Genomic DNA, 17,163 nt, shown 5'->3' with positions numbered 1-17,163 from the left:
CTATTCCCTTGCAACGTCTACTGATGATATCATAATTGTGGAAGTGTTTTTAACTAAAAATTGATCAAGAACTTGAGATTTATTCAATGTAGTGGCTCAATCCACATAAAGGTATTTATAGAGGTTGTCTTGCCTCTTAGCTAACGAAGGTAAAATTGATCTTAGACCTATGCAGAATGGTATCAAATGCTGAGAGAACGCCGCCGTATACCCAATCCGGCTTTATAAACCGTAAACTCCAGTAAAACAATATAGCCCATTTGAAGGAGCCGACAATGTACGATGCGATCGTAGCGCCGTGTTTTTGTGTGACAATGCAGCCGGATGCCTATCCAATGTTTCACATTAGGTCATCATTCCTTTTTTTTCTTTTTTCTTTTAAATCACGACTTGAACTTGTATCATAAGCCGAGACCATTGACAACGTCGAGGGCGCCCTCAACTGCGGTTTCTAATTCCTCCACTCTGACCTTGAGTCCCTTGTTTTCATCCTTGAGTAGATTCACTGTGTCCCAAGCCATGCTGGCGTTTTGTCCTTGGCAGTTGGGGCAGTTGGAGGTAGGTGCAGGTTTCGGTTTCTCGCTGGACATGCCTCGGATGAGCTTTTGGAACGGGCTCATCTGAGGAACGCTGTTTCGTGCCGCGCGAGGAGGCTCAAGGGAAACTGGTTTTGCCTGAGCGGCTGGGGCGGTAGGAGCTGTGATAGGGCTGATCTCTGATATAGTAGTGGAGAATGTTGGGCTCCTTGATCGAGAAAATACGCTGACTTCATCCACACTCTCGTCATCAGACGAGGTTGACGTGCTCTTTCGCCAGCGCCTTAGTCGGTCTTCGTCAACGCCCAGATCCTCTGACACGATTGAAGCTGCTGAGGTGGTGTTCTCTTTCTCGCCGTTTGTGGTTTGATCTGCTCGTTCCTTTTCATGAGCTAGCTGGTTGAGCAAGTATTCGATCATAGCATCACGCTCTGCCATGATTGTAGATTGTTCTTCGAGTTGTTTTTCGAGCTGCTCCACCTTGAGCTCGGATTCGCTCTTGTTGAACTCTTCAATGTCGCGCTCAGCCTGCAGTTCGCGGAACTCCGCTGTACGTTGCTCATAAGCAGCCTGGAACTTGCTCAGCAGTCCAGTGGCATTCATCTGGAGATTCTTAAAAGCGGATGGCGAGAAAGCTGTTCCTTCGCCAGGAACGCCGTTGGGGAAGAGACCCTTTTCGATATCCAGATTCATAAGGGCCTCGTTTTGCTCCTCGGTGGGAGACGCAGTAGAAGGGGAAGAATTAAGGGCGCCAAAGAAGTTAAAGCGAGCTGAAGTTGGTGTTGATGCCTTGGAGGCAGATGATGTGCTGCGTCGCCGTTCCGGGATGGTTGTTGATAAGGGCGCTGGTGCGTTGGGTCGCGACAACCAAGTCGGAAGCCGATTTCGGCCAGGTTCTTCCACGACAGCAGGCAGGCTTGATCGAGTCCTGCTCGCAGCGGGCCTTTTGTTGTCACCAGTAAATGACATATCGACTGACTGGGCCCTGGGCTTGTCGCTGGAGATCCGGTAGTGCTGTGACTCAGCGTCGAGACTGTTGGTGTTAAGGTTAATGGAGTGGCGCAAAGGTGACTGGAGCTTTGGAGAAGTCGGTTCTACATGAGATCCAGGATCGCGAGTTCGTACAGAACAGCTGGGAAGATAATGGGCTGCTGAGGGTGGAGTCAAGTTGAGAGGAACAACGGGAGGAGTTGAGCGAGGTGTCGATTGAGGAGCAGTAGGAGTCTGGAGAGCCGCTGGGGAAAGACGGAGAGGTGTTGTTTCTGATAAATGATTGTTTATGGGCTTATTTGACATGGCAGCTCGCCTTCGGGCGGTCGAAGCGCGAATACTGGAGCCATACGACGCAGGGGAGCTTGGTCCCGTTAAACGCGAATGATATTCAATGGGGAACTGTCCATGCTCCTCCTCGGCAACTCGGTCGTCAACGAGCCCCTGGGCCTGAGGATCCAGAGGATGCATAATTGCTGTCGTCTCGGTTCCAAGGGGTCTGGGAGATTTGATGGTGCAGGGATCAAGAGCAGCGGAACCCAGTTGGACCAACGCCAGGAAAACGCTAGCACTGACGATCGTATAGAAATGTTTGATGGTGGAGAGATGTTTATTGACGATTCCGCGTGTCGCCCGTCGTGTAGTGTATTATAATAGCTGAAGAGAGAGAAGGAGTTGTGTGTAGGTGGAGGAGACGAGGTTTATGGCTGCGGAGGAGGTATCACTGGACGATGAGAACCTTAACACCACGGCGGATGATTTTGCGTGTGGCCGGGTTCGGCTGATGGCAAATCAGACTTGACTGACTGCCTTTGACGAATGGTTGGGCCAAGTTAGTGTTTGCTGGCTGTATGTCCGGCGTACAGAGTACAGTACACCAAGTTAGGTTCGACGAAGGTGGATTGTGTCGGGGTCGGGCTCTGGCTCTGTGGAGGGAGGGGTTCTTTAGCAGCCAACGGACTTGTACTGATCGGGTAAGTCGGCGGTCAGCCACCGGTTTACCTATCGATGCCATGCATTGCGCTATTACACTCAGATATAGGCATGTACTTATAGTCAACTTAATATCTACTGCAGGTATAAAAAGATGACCGTATTCACATTTCTGAACAAGACGTTCCTTTTGTTCATGGAACCCTTTCCAGAAGAGACAATGCTCAGTGTCGTCTAACACCTGGTGGAAGAGCAAGCCAGCCGAGCTTGGTATGTAACGCTCTAGCGTTGATCCCTGCCCTAACACTGAGGAATGCAACAAGGCGCCACTGTCTCTCTCTGTGTAAAGAACACTTTCTTTAATTGATGTGGGTTTGAGTTTGAGTTTGACGTAACTGGAGGTTGGTTCTGGATCTTTTTCCTTCTCGTCATGCCTGCGGATAGACAGAGTCATAATGACCCGTCAAAAAAGCGATGGTTGGGCCTGATGCATACATTATTCAGATTAGCAGCATTTCGATTCAATATTGAACCCTGAAAGCAAGGATCTACCGGTTGTCCCCTTTTTCGGGTGAATTTCCCTCACTGCAACACCCTGAAACAAAACACTTCATTGCCAATACTACGTGCCAATGCCATACCTACCCATAAAACTCCGTAATACGTAGTCAATCATGCAGTATCACCCGCATCGCACTACTGCACCGAACGGACGGCTTCAACGTTCTCCCCTCTACCCCTGCACGGGAACCTGCAGAAAGGCAAAAGCAAAGTGGCCATCCATCCCATCCATTGTTCAGCTCACGAGCCTAATGCAAACTCAGACTCCCTCTGGCAAGTCCAGGCCATTCCCTTCCCTCGTTTTGGGTGTCTGGTCCCTTGAGCTACCCTGGCCTAGAACAGGAACAGAGTTTTGACCCGGCACGTTGGCAAACTTGGTTGCCACGATCTGTGGTGGGCGGGCCATGGCTGGAGTCTGTGGTCATTCGAGGTGATCAGCAGAATCGATCATGGCGTCACCCATGCCTCTTTGAACCCCAGACCATGATTTGTGCTGGATTAGTCCTATGCGATTCATATAGGTGGTTTAGGAGCTACTTTGACACACTGGATGAACGACTGGACGATCATGCAATCAAGTACAAGTAGATGCTGTACCAAGCAATGATAGCCCAAACTATCCATAAAGTTTAGGAAATATAGTTAAATTTTAGCATAGTAACCCATTCCTTCGCTAAGGATGGAATCTGTCATCTAACAGTCTCGCCTTTTGGAGTAAACCCTCCAGCGTCTTTGTTGTCCGTTTTGGGCCATGTCACGATGCTAGTTACCTGTGATAGGTCCACTACCTTACACGATGCTATGCAGCTATGGACTCTCATAACTTGGGCATGACAAAGGTTTACCACACAATTCCAGACATGAGGTACCCTTGGGCGGGCCGCCACCAACAAAAGGATTCAACAAATAAACATCCAGCGAATAGGTTGCACAAACTCCTGTCACAATCCCGGGCAGCTTCAGCCAGCCCAGTTCCTGGTTCCTTCATTTCATCACTCTGATGGGTTCCACTATCATCGCCATTTGTTTGCTTGCAGAAGCACCAGCCTTCTTATTTCAACTGTAGCGTGCGTATAGGTTGACAACTTGGACCGTGGAGCACCGAATGGAGTCAGTGGTGGTTTATACATACAGGTTTTTTATTTTGATTACTCATGTTTCCCCTGTACGTGTATTAAAACTTGTCAACACTTTGTACGCTCGGGGTAGCCTTTATGCATAAGTGGTCATACAGTCATGAGCACCTTGCAGTACATGTCTTTGTTCCACAGGTGCATTTCATTAATATGCCAGCAAGTCCTTCGTGTAACTTGTTGTGAGTCAATATATGAATCACACCAAGGACAACACTGCTTAACCAGCAACTCTGAATGGGTATATTGCCATGATTATGTATCAAGAAAAGGTCAGAATCCTTGCGGCTTTGCTTTCCGTCGCTTGTCCATGAAAAACCAATTTCAACGCATCTCAACTGACGGGAAATAACGGGGCCCTGCAAACCCCCGAGCTAGAACGGATTGAATGTCAATATTACTCGTAGGGTCATGGTGAGAACTCCACATCTTCAAGAGAATGAATCTGCCTGAAACTGGAGGGTCAAAACGAATAGTGCATTTGCTCTTCTTCTTCTCAATATAGAAGCGAGCGTGTGGTGAGAGGAGCTGGCCGCCGCCGACAGCTCGTACAGCATCCTGGGTGGCAGAAGCGTGGGCTTCCCAGGCTGCGGTGAGAGAAAGGGATCGATTTGAGCGATCAGGTTCTCGCTCCCACTCTCTTTCCCACGCTCCCCTCTCTCGTTCACGACGGCGCGAAGAAGGAGGGGAGAAGCCTGGGCCGTTAGCATTGACACCACTGCTGTAAAGACGCCAGTGGGAGGGATGATGGTCGTCGAGATATTCAGGGTTAAATAGATCACCACCTTCGTCAGAACTTGAGGAGTCCAATGTTTCGAAAGGGAGTGAGCCGATGCGATCAGGTGCTCGGCGGTACGCACGAGCATTTTCGTATTCATCGTCTTCATCATCACTACATTCCGTTGTGACTTGGAGACCTGGGAGGTTGGATTCGAATTCTCGAGGCATCTGTGGAGTTCGTGGCTCGTAGTCGTCTGCATGGCTTCGATATGTGTATGACGGCCGAGATCTCGTGGTTGTAGTACCATTCTCGTGGTGTTGAACTGATATTATTTCGGTTGGAATAGACTGCAAAACTCTTGAATCCCCTTCATGGATCGGCTCATTCGAGCGTGGCGCATATTGGATTTGATACTGGGCTGTCCGGTTCAGCACTTCATCCTGGGTCATGGCCACAAAAACCATTCCTTCTCTCACTCTGTGCATAGGTAGTCAGCCACGCTGCCGATATCAAAAGGCAACGCATGGGGCAACCTACGGATGTGAATAATTCATTGACCCAGGCGCCTTGATGACCAGTTCCCGGAGAGTAAAGACAGTACCGCCTTGATGCCGCAAGACAATATTGCACCGATTTCCTTTTGTGCAATACACCGAGGTATCGTTCTTGAGTATGTTCTCGGCGGCATAAGACGACTCATTGGAGAACATGCCGCCATCACAGCTGACGATCTCCATCTTGAGATCGCCTTGCTCGACCTGGCCGTACTTTCCATAACGAAAGCTTCGGAAGGGCGCAAGTCTGTCAGAATCCAGCTTCCGGCGTTTATGACGTCTATTAGAGTCTGGCAGGTCTGTGGGGTGGAGCGGAGGGGAGAAGTTGGGTGGCATGGGGGGAGGATGGTGCTGGCGATCAAGGACAGCCCTTAGGTGGGAGTTTGCTTCTTCGAGATGTCGATCGAGGTCTTCAAGATTGACGGGTCTGTTGTTCTCGGCGTTCCTCATACGGTCAGTACGACGAGAAGTCGGCCAGCCGTTATCCATGGGCCGCTCAAAGTCGTCGAAGCCGGTGCCTGGGGCTCTGTTTTCCAGGTTGCGGATGCGCTCGGCGCGGCGAGCAGCCGCTGACCAATGTCGGGACTGGGGACGGTTGTAAGAGTTCGGCGAAGGGCTATCTCGGTCACGATCTCGTTGCGCGTGGGCGAGTGCCCGAAGAGAAGGCAGTCGGGGTACTGGAAGAGGCGGAAAGTCGTCGGCGGGTTCTCGAGAATGGCGACGGTGGGAATTTGATCCCGACCGGCCAGACATTGTGAATGACTGCGGGACTGTACTTGACTGGACTGACTGGGGGTTCAAACTAATACCGGGTACAGGACTACTAGTCGTTGCGGCTACAACTAAGTATGACTCTGACTGTGACTTATGACGTGGGGTTTTGGGGTGAGCGAAGCGAATCGAGGGTTTGATTGACGATGGACCCTGTCTTTGGTATCCGTCGATTTAGCTGACAAGGTGGATAAAGGGTCGGTTCTGGCGCAGTAGCGATGGGGCGGATAATGGTGAGTGATATAGTGGTGCTAATTTGATGTTGTTCGCGCTGTCAAAGGACAATGAATCGTGCTTGCAGTCGGGTGAGTAAAACAGGCAGTGACACTCTTGGATGCGGTGTCGGTTTCTCTGTCTTGTTACCACGTGAACAGCCCAAGTTTGGTGTGGTCTCGGCCATAAAGCAGGCACTTCAGTTAGGTAGGTACTAAGGTGTTGGTATAATACGGTGCGAATGACTCGACTATGGGATGTTTTGTTAGTTGCTATGTGGAAGAACAGTTTCGTTTCCTGTTGATAGAAGACCGACGTCAACTCTACAGGGACAATATGCGCCTTTTTCCCCTCTGCCTTGCCCTTTCTGGTACTGTATGCCCGTGTGCAGTGTACGCCTGACCTGACCTTGGCTGCAGTAGAGCATCATTGTGACAACTGCCGCATTCTGGCGGGGCGGGCAAAGTCTATGGACGGGACAGGGCGAAGCTCACCAAGAGAAAGAAAAGACGAATATTGATAGCGTCCGATATGGATGATACAGTACGATAACAAAGCGGTGAAGGTTTTTTAACTCGAACGGCGATCAAAACATTGCTATCAGAAGCAGATGGGTAACGTTGGGTGGTGCGATATAAGTGAGTAGTAAAAAAGGGTTGTTGTGAGGAAACAGGCTGGGCTGTGCTGGGACAGACAAAGGCGGTAGAACAAGCCACAGGAATTGATTGCCCGGACTCTGCCACATAATCGTTTCATCTGAGCAAAAAGCGGTGGTATCCAGCACTTTGTCATCTTCTAGAATCAATCTTATTATTTTTGTTTATCTGTCCTGCAGTTTACGGGTTTTAAATATTCAAGACTGTCGTACCATGTGTCACATTGTACAAGTATTTTTGGTGCATTTGGTAGGCTGACATTGTGCTACCCAGAAACGAAAGAGAAATTGTGACACAACGTTGTTCTATCATTTTTGTAAGACTAGACCTACCATATGCTGTGATGGCTTTTTTTATTTTCGCTTTCATTTTTCCCGGGAGAAAGTGAGAGAGCCTCAGATATTTCACATACTGTCATATATCTAGGTAGGTACCTATAGTCCTGATCATAAGGAAACATATCGTTCTGACAGTAAGGATCAAACTCATTTTAAGGACCGTTGGGTCTATAGGACCCTTAAGACTAAACTAGATATATATATATACATGCCTTCACTGTGATCACGAAATAGCAATCTTGTGTCTTTGTGGGGGCAATTTACTCTGTGAAAGGTGACAAATCATCTTTAACTGTGAACCGCGGATTCTATCTAGATGATAGGTAGGTAGGCACTGCACAATATATGGCATCCTCGCATCCCTCCAATTGATACTCATATCTCGTATCTCGTATACACAATCCATCGAGACAAGGTTGATAACGGTTCATTTATTTCACGTGACTGACAAAAGCTTAACCATGGATAGATCCAATCTGGTTCCCGCTTGTCGGGACAAGATGGTGGTTGTTAGTTGAAGACATGACAAAGACGCAGACAGGAAAGGCTCGCACGATTAGTGATTATTCTTAAGTGATAAATATAGCAAATATTTATAGATGGTCATATTGCTGTCAATCATAGTACATATAACTTAATTACCTACTAAGGTATATTTACCATATCCTCCTCAAGTGTATGTCGTCGTTCCTTGCAGGCAATTAATTCCCCAGAGCGCGTTCAGTGCCCACTTTGACCTTCTGTCAATGAATGCCGATCCCGCTAACAATTTCTGTCAGCCAATCATTTTCATGCCAGCTCACTGAGTTACAGCGGACTTCTTGACCAACATCCAATCCAATCGAGATATGATTATCTTCAGCCTCCTCTTGACAAACAAGCAATCGAGAACCTGACATAACTACATTCTTTCTCGCGACCGCCCGGGTACCTGCATACACGGTGAATGGAAATAAGTCGAAAACAGTCTGTTCTGACTGAGAGGAGCTGAACATAATCCCAGCAGGCTGGGCTTTCTCGTCACGCGTCTTTGCCTTCTTATTCACAACAACACTTTTGCGATTTCGATCCGCAATCTCTCAGCCTTGCACGGAACCTCTTCCACTTTACATCATCTCATCGCCTATACTCTTCACTACACTTTCTCGCTTGCTGAGCTCCGATGGACAGCTCAAATCAAAATCAGGACCAGCCTCAAGCTGCGCCTGAAGCGCAACAGCTTCCCGATACCTCAGCGCAACAGGGAATGCCTCCCATGGATGTCGGCGCCAGCATGAACGGCAACGGTATCCCACATGTCCCTAACCACGTTCTCAACCCGATGAACCCTGAAGCTTTGACCATGCTGGGTGACCCTTCTCTCATGGCAGACCCTTCCCTGCTGGGTATGCAAATGCCTATGGCCGATCCTTCTTTCATGATGCAACCTGGAATGAACCTCTCAAATGGCCAGACCCAGGGATTTAGCCTCCCAGTAGTACCGCCACCTACCACTGTCAGTGCCGGTAAGTTTTCATGCCCACAAACCGCATACTCAGCTGGTGCAGACTCTAACACGCCACAGAGGAGGTTGCTCTCTATGATCGCCAGATTCGCCTCTGGGGCATGGCTGCTCAAGCCAAGATCCAAAGCGCAAACATTCTTCTCATCACCATCAAAGCCCTTGCCAACGAGATCGCCAAGAACCTGGTTCTTGCTGGTGTCGGTTCTTTGACTCTTCTTGACAGTGCTACTGTTACCGAAGCCGATCGAGGTGCTCAGTTTCTACTCCCTGACGATGAGGACGTTATTGGAAAAAACAGAGCCCAGGTTGCCAGTGTTGCCCTCAGAAAGCTTAACCCTCGTGTTCACGTTCATGTTGACGAGGAAGGCGTTAAGACCAAGGGCCCAAGCTATTTTGCTGCATACGACATTGTCATTGCGACCGACCTTGATCCTGAGTCTTTCAACATCATCAACACAGCCACACGCCTGAACTGCAAGGCTTTCTATGCTGCTGGCTGCCATGGTCTCTACGGCTTCATCTTCAGCGATTTGATCGAGCACGATTATGTCATTAAGCGTGATCTCGGAAACGTATCAACAACCACTGGCCCAGAAACTCGCACGCGCTCTATTGTTGACGTTCAGACCCGCAAGGAAGGACCCAAAACAATCGAGTCTGTCACCAAGCGCGAGCTCTATTCCACATGGTTCCTCGCCAGCGATGTCGCTGTCCTACCTGCCGAGTACACCCAGTCCAAGCGACGACTCAAGAGTGTGACCCCTGCTCTGTCTTGCCTCCGTGCTCTCTGGGAGTTCATGCAACTCCAGAACGGTCGTGTTCCCAGCAATCGCGAAGACCTTAAGATGTTCACACAGATTGCTACACAGAAACACAAAGCACTCGGTCTGCCCAGTGAAACACTTCGTCCCGAGTTTCTGCGCAGCTTCCTTCAGAACCTCGTCAGCGAAATCTCCCCTGTTTCCGCTATTCTCGGTGGTCAACTTGCTCAAGATGTCATCAACGTCCTCGGACAAACCCAGCAGCCTATCCAAAACATGGTCGTCTTTGACGGTAACACCATGGAGGCGCTTATGTACCCTCTGCACCCAGAAGGCCCTCTCGGAGCATCCCTACTCACCGATCACACCGTCCCTAATGGTGGCGCACCCATGCTCATGGGCGGCGGCATGGATGGTCTCCCTCTGGGCATCGACCCTACCGCGATGGGTGCTTTACCTCACCATAACAACCCTATCATGCTTGCTGGTGGTATGCCCCAAACCGGCAACTTCATCGCTATGCCGGGCGGCTCCCTCGCCGATCCTACACAGCTCAACGGTGCACCGGCACCTCAGCGGCCTATTCAAGAACAGGCAGCTCAGGCCACAGCAGAGCAACCCGTACAGGAAGCACAGGCGAACCTCAACGCCTCAGAGACCAATTAGTCGACTCGCCATCTTGACGACACGCATTTAGACGGTGCTATTTCACAAAGCGTTGTACAATTTTGGAATGAAGGAAGGGAAGGGAACGGGCTTTATTTATCTAGCCTTTTAGTAAGGATGTATGACAGTTGGGAATCGATGATACCTTTGTACACTAAACAAGAGTTTTCGCTAAAGGAATCATTTCTAGGTAAGGAATTATTGGGGCTTAGAATATTTAATGCAGCAATATATACTCAGTCGAATTACTGTTCCGATGCGTAACTAGAAGCATCTAAGCTACTGAGCCATCACGTCTATCAAGTCAGAAACATCACATTTCTTTCGCATAGCGTATTGAAATTCGTTATTCATTTTTGTTTAGCTTCATAATCTTTATCGACTAAGTATATACGTGGCACATCCGCACTGTCCTAAAATCCCCTCATGTCCCTGTTCCTCCAAGAAAGAATCGTGATCGCGATCGACTGCGTATTCACCTTCAAAGGTGCACACCGACTCTTCAGTGCAGCTGTTGGGACCCTCATCGATGAATCATTTTCCACCGGTGCCTGGCGTGCACTTTCATAACGAAGCAAGTTGAAAGCCAAGATAGTAAAAAAAGACAAGTGCTAAACATGCAGGTCGAGAGTGAGAAAATATCAAAATGCAGATCATTTGTTGCTGTATGTCCGTGGACATGCTTGCCTAACGCCACCGATGCGAATAAGAGGGGATCTATATCCTCGACGTTGATAATAATTAGGCCGGTATGCAGTCAACCCGATTTTCGGGTATATAGTTTTTGGGTATCATAGCAACTGCGCTGCGGTTGCTTAGGAAAAAGGTTGGGAGGAATAAAGTTGCCGTTCAAGATTGACGAAACCTCATCTCATCTCCCCGGTGTAGATTTTATTTTGAGCTCTCGTCAGTGCTGTCAATGACGATGACGGACCGCTGACTCTTGATGATTTGGACGTCATCGGATGATTCTTCCTTGACCAAAGACTCCTGATCCTTTGAAGACTTATCGCTCGCAGTGTTGGGTTTTGTGGTGGTTCCCGTGGCTTTGGCGATGGTCTTCTTCGATGAGTTGGATCGGACAATCTTGATTACAGTCTTCTTTGGAGCCGTCTTAGCAGGCTCAACAGCAGCTGACTTCCGCGCCGCAGTCACTCTTGGCTTCTTCTTTGGTGGTTCAGCTGCTGAAGCAGTCATGTTTCCCTGGGGGGTTTTGGGTTTTCTAGGACGTAGTTGTCGTTTGTTTAAGTCCACGGGCGTGTTGATAATCACAACGTCCTCATCCTTCTTCGCTTGTGTCTCTTCCGGAGACTCACTCTCCACATGATCCTTATTCGTTTGCAAATCAGCACGCTTTCGCTTGTTAGATTTCTGGACGATAGCCGGGTCGCCGAAGAGGGGCTCAGCAAATCGGACGGACTTGAAAGGCTTATTCGGTTTAGTTTGCCCATCTGCCTGTGAAGAAGAATTATCACCATTCTATCGCGAGTCTTCTCGATCTTGGCCAGGCTCGCCCTTCTCCTTGCTGCCTCGCTTGCGTGGTTGGTTTACGCTCCATCCTCGAATTTGAGTCGGGCCAGAGCTAGGAAGTGCGGCGACAGACCCGGTCTCTTTGTGGTCGTACGGGATGGTCTTAAGTTCGGGCTTATTCGGCCACGATCGATGCGCGGGAACGGGGGCGGGTTGGAGCTTGCGGTACTTGTTACCGGCATCAGACGACCCTGAAGGGGTAGATCGATGACGATGAACCGAACTGGGCAGACCCTGATGATTGTCTTGAGGGCTTTGAGCCATGTGCGGAGGCATAGGAGGGGGGTTCGCATACGTTGGAGATAGTACTTGATGTGCGTAGCCTTGATGAGGCGAGGTCATGTAACTTTGCCCGGCAGTCTGCGGGTTTGGCAGGATTCTATCCGTTGTGATGGGCTGCAGTTGCGGTTGCCCATGTGGCTCGGGGCCATGGTAGCCTCCTCGGTGGTAAGAGCGAGGAGGGCCAGGAGGGTAGTATGAACCAGGCGACCGTAAACTAGGTTCCAAAAGTGCCTCGTCCTGAAGGGACTGGTTGCGTCCCCTCGATGGACGTAGGGGAGGTAGAGGCTCGGCACTACCGTTGTGAGAAAAGGGTATCCGGGCCGAAGGCGGAGCTGGAGATGAGTAGTGAGACGGCACTGAGCCTGAAGCCGGTCCTGGAGGAGCGGAGGCAGCAATTGTAGGACCGGGAGGTGGTGGAGGCTGCGACCAGTATTGACGGGAGTAGCTAGGAGCCTCGGGAGCGTAGCTCAATCGACGGGGTGGATATCCGGGATCGATAGGGCGGCCGGAGGCCATATGAGCATCACGGTGATCTGGGTTCGGGTAGCTGTTATGTGACAGATATGTCCCCTGGTCTTGAACTGGAGGACCCTGAGAGGGAGGGGGGGGAGGGTACTCAGAATGTCGTACTGACGGATGCTGTGGCACGTTGGGGTCATGAATAGGTGGGTAGGGCAGGGCCTCCCCGGGATGACCATGCACTGAGCCGCTTGATTGCATTGGCAGCTGAGCGTGGGGCTGGTGCATATAGCCTTGAGGTACCTCAACAAGGTTGGAGTTGAAACGAGGGTCGATAGGTGCCTGGCTTGGAGTGACGGGTGGGAGCTCATTGTTTCGGGAGATCGATCCTCGAGGATCATGCTCCTGAATTCCATGTGAGGAAATACACGCAGGGCCCATACCATTTGTCATAGCATCGCGGTAGACTGGCTGTTCTTGAACCCCAATTGACTCGATCATGTGAGAAGTTTCAGACATTGGTGCTGGCTCATAGCCCATTGCATACTCAATTTCTGCAGCCTCGTAGACTGGAAGCGGCTCTTCAACGGGAGCAGGTTCGTTGGGAGTGCCTGCAACGTCACTCAAGGCAGCCAGAATATCGAGGCCAACGCTGGGGTTAGTGTCTGGCTTAGGAGCCGGTGCAGGCTTTGAATCGGTGAAAACGTCGCGAATGGCATCGTATCGAGCAGGCTTGGGCGCGGGCGCAGGCTCGGGTGCCTTTTTGTGTCCCTCGGCTTCGAGGAAAGCACTAGCAAGGGCGAGAACTGAAATACCGGTAAATCCGACTTCAGGCTGTGCGGTTATCACATCCTCTACTTTGATCACTTGTTCTTCAGTCTCGGGCTCCTCGGATTCCGATGGTTCCCGGCTGACAACAGGTCTGGCTTCAAGTTCCTTGAGAGCAGTACCCAAAGAATTGCTTCGCAGCTCGTCTTCTGATCGAACATACTCAGAGATGTCGAGTTCATCGAGGTCGATATCTCCAAGTTTGCAGAACCGTCTCATCGAAGCCCCGACCTTGGCACGATACGGGTTATCCTCCACACGACGGTGGTTGATAGTCTTCAAGAAGGAGCGAGAAGCATGTGAAATTCGACCCGAAGGGTTCGCGATATAGACCACAGGTTTTCCTGGCATGACGTGAGGAGTCTTTTCAGCTTCGGGAACAGGTGCATCTCTCAAGATGATGCCAAATTTGGGGTGAACTCCAAAACGCTTCACGGTTTCCTTGTCAAAGTCGGATGGCTTTGTGTTTGAAAAGTCGAAACCGTTACACCAAGCATCAATATACAAACCATTGCTGTCAGGAGTATCGAGATACTTGCCGCGCTTCGCACGGCTGTGGCCCTTGCTAGAGTCATTGGAAGAGTCTCTAAAACCAATCTCCCATTTCTCGAACTCGAACGGTCGAGGCACGAAAAGACGACTGCTAATACCCTTCTCGCGCATGGACGGTTTCTGGTTGAACATCCGAAAGCCATACTCATCTGCCTCGCCCATGTTCTTTGGCAATGGAGGGCTCTTCTCGCGAGTTTGCAGTCTGTGATTCTGTGCCCTAGCGACAGCAGCATGTGCAATGCCGTTGACAAAGGCTGGAGGCTCTGGGGATGCTGGAGTGGAGTCTGACTCAGCTGGCGTGCCCTCAGGCGTTGCCTCAACTTCTGCAGCACTAGCAAGAAGACCTTTGGCAGGGGCTGGGGCAGAAAGTGAGTGAGATGCAGCGGCATCGTCAGGGTTACTTCTGGTGTTCTTCTTGGGGGTAGGTTGGCCTTCGGGCTGATCTTGTGCTCTACGCTTGTTGGCACCCCGACCTCGGCCACGGGTACTCTTGACTTGAGAAGCGGGAGCAGAAGTGGTAGGAGCACTGACAGCAGCAGTGGCGGCCACTTCATTATCGCGTCCCTTTTGCCACATGGCAGTTCCTGGGACACGAGAAGGGTAAGGAACCAGGTTACCATCCAACCTGCACACATAAAGTCCAAATTCTTCGTCAAAATGTTCGTCGCTGATGACCTTGTATTCGTATTGATCATCGACGACCTGTGTTGAGTGTGTCAGCAGATGCACCGCCAATGAACGCAAAGGGCAGATGTTTGGATGTGGAATGCAGACTGTGTAATTAGTGTAGAGTAGGGATGAAAAGATTGAAGAAAATTTTGACTAACATCGACAGGAAGATCTTTGTCATACAATGAATTGAGAATGCGAGCACGGTTGTCTTGTCCTTCGTAGAACTGATCCGTGAGATCTGCGCAACCGTTCTGTGTGGGTTCGTCAGTACTTGCCAAGAGCCTCATTAGGAATCTCGGAAACGTGATAGCGTCACGTCAGAGGAGGAAATAGCATACCAGGTATTCTTGTTGGGCAACATAATGATCGGCCTTGAGCAAATGCTCAGCAAGCTCTTTGTCTCTGTTGTAGCGCCGCGTATACTCGGCTATTTTAGCATCGAGGTTATCTTGGAGCTCTTGCATGAGAGGTATGAACTCTTGAGCATGTTTATGCTTGTCAGGGTTTTGGAAGGCTTCATCAATGGTGCGTTCGGCAAGCTCTTGCAGAGCTGGCTTGAGCGCGTGAGCAACAGCCTGGTAATTGGCTTTGAGATGCCGTTGACGCTCATAAGCAGCTTGGACACGCGAATCCGCAAAGTTCTTGGCTCGGCCTCTTCGTGAGCCACCACGACCGACCTTTGCAGTGGCCGCCTTGGATACTGCAGCAGTAGAGCCACCTCGACCACCTCCTCTACCTCGACCGCCACGACCTCTCCCACCGCGGCCACGACCACGAGTGGAAGGTTCCCTTGCGGGAGACTCGTTCTCAGCCATGGCGAGCACGATGGATCATGTAGTTAGAGGTGAGAAAGAAAGGCGGCTGTATGAAGTTTGAGAGGAAGGGAAGTAATGCAGCGGGCCGGGTACCAACTTTTTCCTGTAGGTTAGAGGTGAGAATGTGCCACGCGCCAGCGACAGGGGGAGTAAGGTACCTACTTAAAAGACAGGGTAATGAAAGAGAAGCGCAGACGCTGTACTGTAGGTACGTGTGTATTTTTTTGGCGCGATGAAATACCTTGTTCCTAGCAGAAACGCGGAAAACAAAGAGCAATAACGATACGCCGTGGGCTGAAAGGGCGAAGCAATAGATGTTTGCGCGGGCTAATATCAGAAAAGAGATGAGGATTACGGTTGATGGTTGAAGGTTGGAGGATTCTGAAGTCAATCCGGATCTGAGAGAGAGGTGTGAGGTACGTATAGTTTGAATGGATCAGAAGTTTTTGCTCTGGCAGTGGCCGCAACTTGCAACGCAACAGCGCCAAGAATAGAACAGCTGCAGCAAAATTTGACTAACCCACTCGGCAGTCAAGCTTGATATGACGTCGAATATGATGATTCGCGGTGAACAGCTGGCGTGGCAAGTGGTTGAAGTCGTGATAATGAAGGAGGTTCTGATGTTAATGAATGAGACGGAGAAGCGCTTCGAGTCCCTTTTTTTCCAATAATACCGGTCCCAGCAGCATAACCCAAACGGGTGAATGAAATGTGGGGGGGTTAACTTTGTTTGTCGTTTGTCGCTGTAAGTGCACTACAAGTGCACTGCAGTCCGCTGTAAAGTATGCTGAATCACTTCAGAGATTAATACACCCCTGATCACCGGGATTGTCCACCAGCCACGCCCATCTTGGCTGGTCTAAGCCATTTCGGGCTCTGTCAAGACAGTTTATGATGGATTGATTGGTCCGGTACCCTGGATTTTCCGTTCGCCGCGGCTCTGTGACCCCTGTCGATGCTCTTGCATTCTGCAAGGAGTTGCAATTGTTCGTGCTGCACTCAGGATTCTCTCAATTGATCAAACGTGGTTTCGTTTACAGGTGATAGCGTAGAAGCATAAACAATAGCCTAAGTGCATAGACTGTTACATTTGTGACAAATTAAAGCAGTTACCTAAAGGTTTTATAAAGCTGCATATGATTATATTCAATGCAGATTGCACTTATTGCGAGCAATGCAAACAAGCAGTACTACTAGGATGCGGTCAGAGGTCAGGCCAGGTCAGGGTGACTGAGATGGTCGGGTGATTTTGGAATTCAGGCCCCTGTCGCTTCAACACTTCACTCGCACGAGATCGGAATACTGAATCTGTCCGGATGCACTGCCAGTAGTCACACTTGATGTCCATGAATTGCTGCACCTATCGTACCAAGCTGCTCTATTTGTAACAGCTGTTCATCCCGCAACCTGGCTGTGGAGTCTCACTCTGCTTGCCCTGTCAAAACGAACACTCCACCAGTTGTGCCACCTTCTTCGGAATACCGGATAACGAGCGGAATTGGTTTTGTCTACTCGCACGGTAATTGCTTAGGCTTTTTATGAGTGTTTTTATCCTGGAAGCGTTGACTTGATTTCGTTGCGATTTACCGAACACTGACCCGAAAATTAGGTTGTCTCTACCTGTGCCTCAACTGCAGCGCCACTATAAACAGTTTTACTATATACTGACACGATATTGTTTAGTATAC

The 17,163-nt window shown here is 49.9% G+C and overlaps 5 protein-coding genes across 5 annotated transcripts; 1 reads left to right on the top strand and 4 right to left on the bottom strand.

Moving 5' to 3' along the window:
* Window positions 1–161: 161 nt before the first annotated feature.
* On the bottom strand, window positions 162–1,997 carry FGSG_05563 (uncharacterized protein; the record flags this gene model as incomplete). Its single annotated transcript, XM_011325812.1, has 1 exon — window positions 162–1,997. The coding sequence occupies one exon, from the start codon at window positions 1,995–1,997 to the stop codon at window positions 402–404; it is 1,596 nt and encodes a 531-aa protein (XP_011324114.1). The 3' UTR covers window positions 162–401.
* A 2,480-nt stretch (window positions 1,998–4,477) lies between these two features.
* Window positions 4,478–6,181, bottom strand: FGSG_05562 (uncharacterized protein; the record flags this gene model as incomplete). The annotated part of the gene is made up of 2 exons (XM_011325811.1): window positions 4,478–5,351; window positions 5,412–6,181. The coding sequence occupies 2 exons, from the start codon at window positions 6,179–6,181 to the stop codon at window positions 4,478–4,480; spliced, it is 1,644 nt and encodes a 547-aa protein (XP_011324113.1).
* A 2,471-nt stretch (window positions 6,182–8,652) lies between these two features.
* FGSG_05561 (uncharacterized protein) lies at window positions 8,653–10,337 on the top strand (the record flags this gene model as incomplete). Its single annotated transcript, XM_011325810.1, has 2 exons — window positions 8,653–8,911; window positions 8,971–10,337. The coding sequence occupies 2 exons, from the start codon at window positions 8,653–8,655 to the stop codon at window positions 10,335–10,337; spliced, it is 1,626 nt and encodes a 541-aa protein (XP_011324112.1).
* An 891-nt stretch (window positions 10,338–11,228) lies between these two features.
* Window positions 11,229–11,534, bottom strand: FGSG_12756 (uncharacterized protein; the record flags this gene model as incomplete). Its single annotated transcript, XM_011325809.1, has 1 exon — window positions 11,229–11,534. One exon carries the CDS (start codon window positions 11,532–11,534, stop codon window positions 11,229–11,231), a length of 306 nt encoding a protein of 101 aa, XP_011324111.1.
* Window positions 11,535–11,816: 282 nt separating this feature from the next.
* Window positions 11,817–15,475, bottom strand: FGSG_12755 (uncharacterized protein; the record flags this gene model as incomplete). Its single annotated transcript, XM_011325808.1, has 3 exons — window positions 11,817–14,690; window positions 14,816–14,911; window positions 14,999–15,475. The coding sequence occupies 3 exons, from the start codon at window positions 15,473–15,475 to the stop codon at window positions 11,817–11,819; spliced, it is 3,447 nt and encodes a 1,148-aa protein (XP_011324110.1).
* Between the last annotated feature and the right edge of the window lie 1,688 nt (window positions 15,476–17,163).

The sequence above is a fragment of the Fusarium graminearum genome, chromosome 3 (genome assembly GCF_000240135.3).
Source record: "Fusarium graminearum PH-1 chromosome 3, whole genome shotgun sequence".
Classification (NCBI taxonomy): domain Eukaryota; kingdom Fungi; phylum Ascomycota; class Sordariomycetes; order Hypocreales; family Nectriaceae; genus Fusarium; species Fusarium graminearum.
Note: the sequence above shows the minus strand (reverse complement) of the source record. Positions and strands in the feature narration are given on the sequence as shown.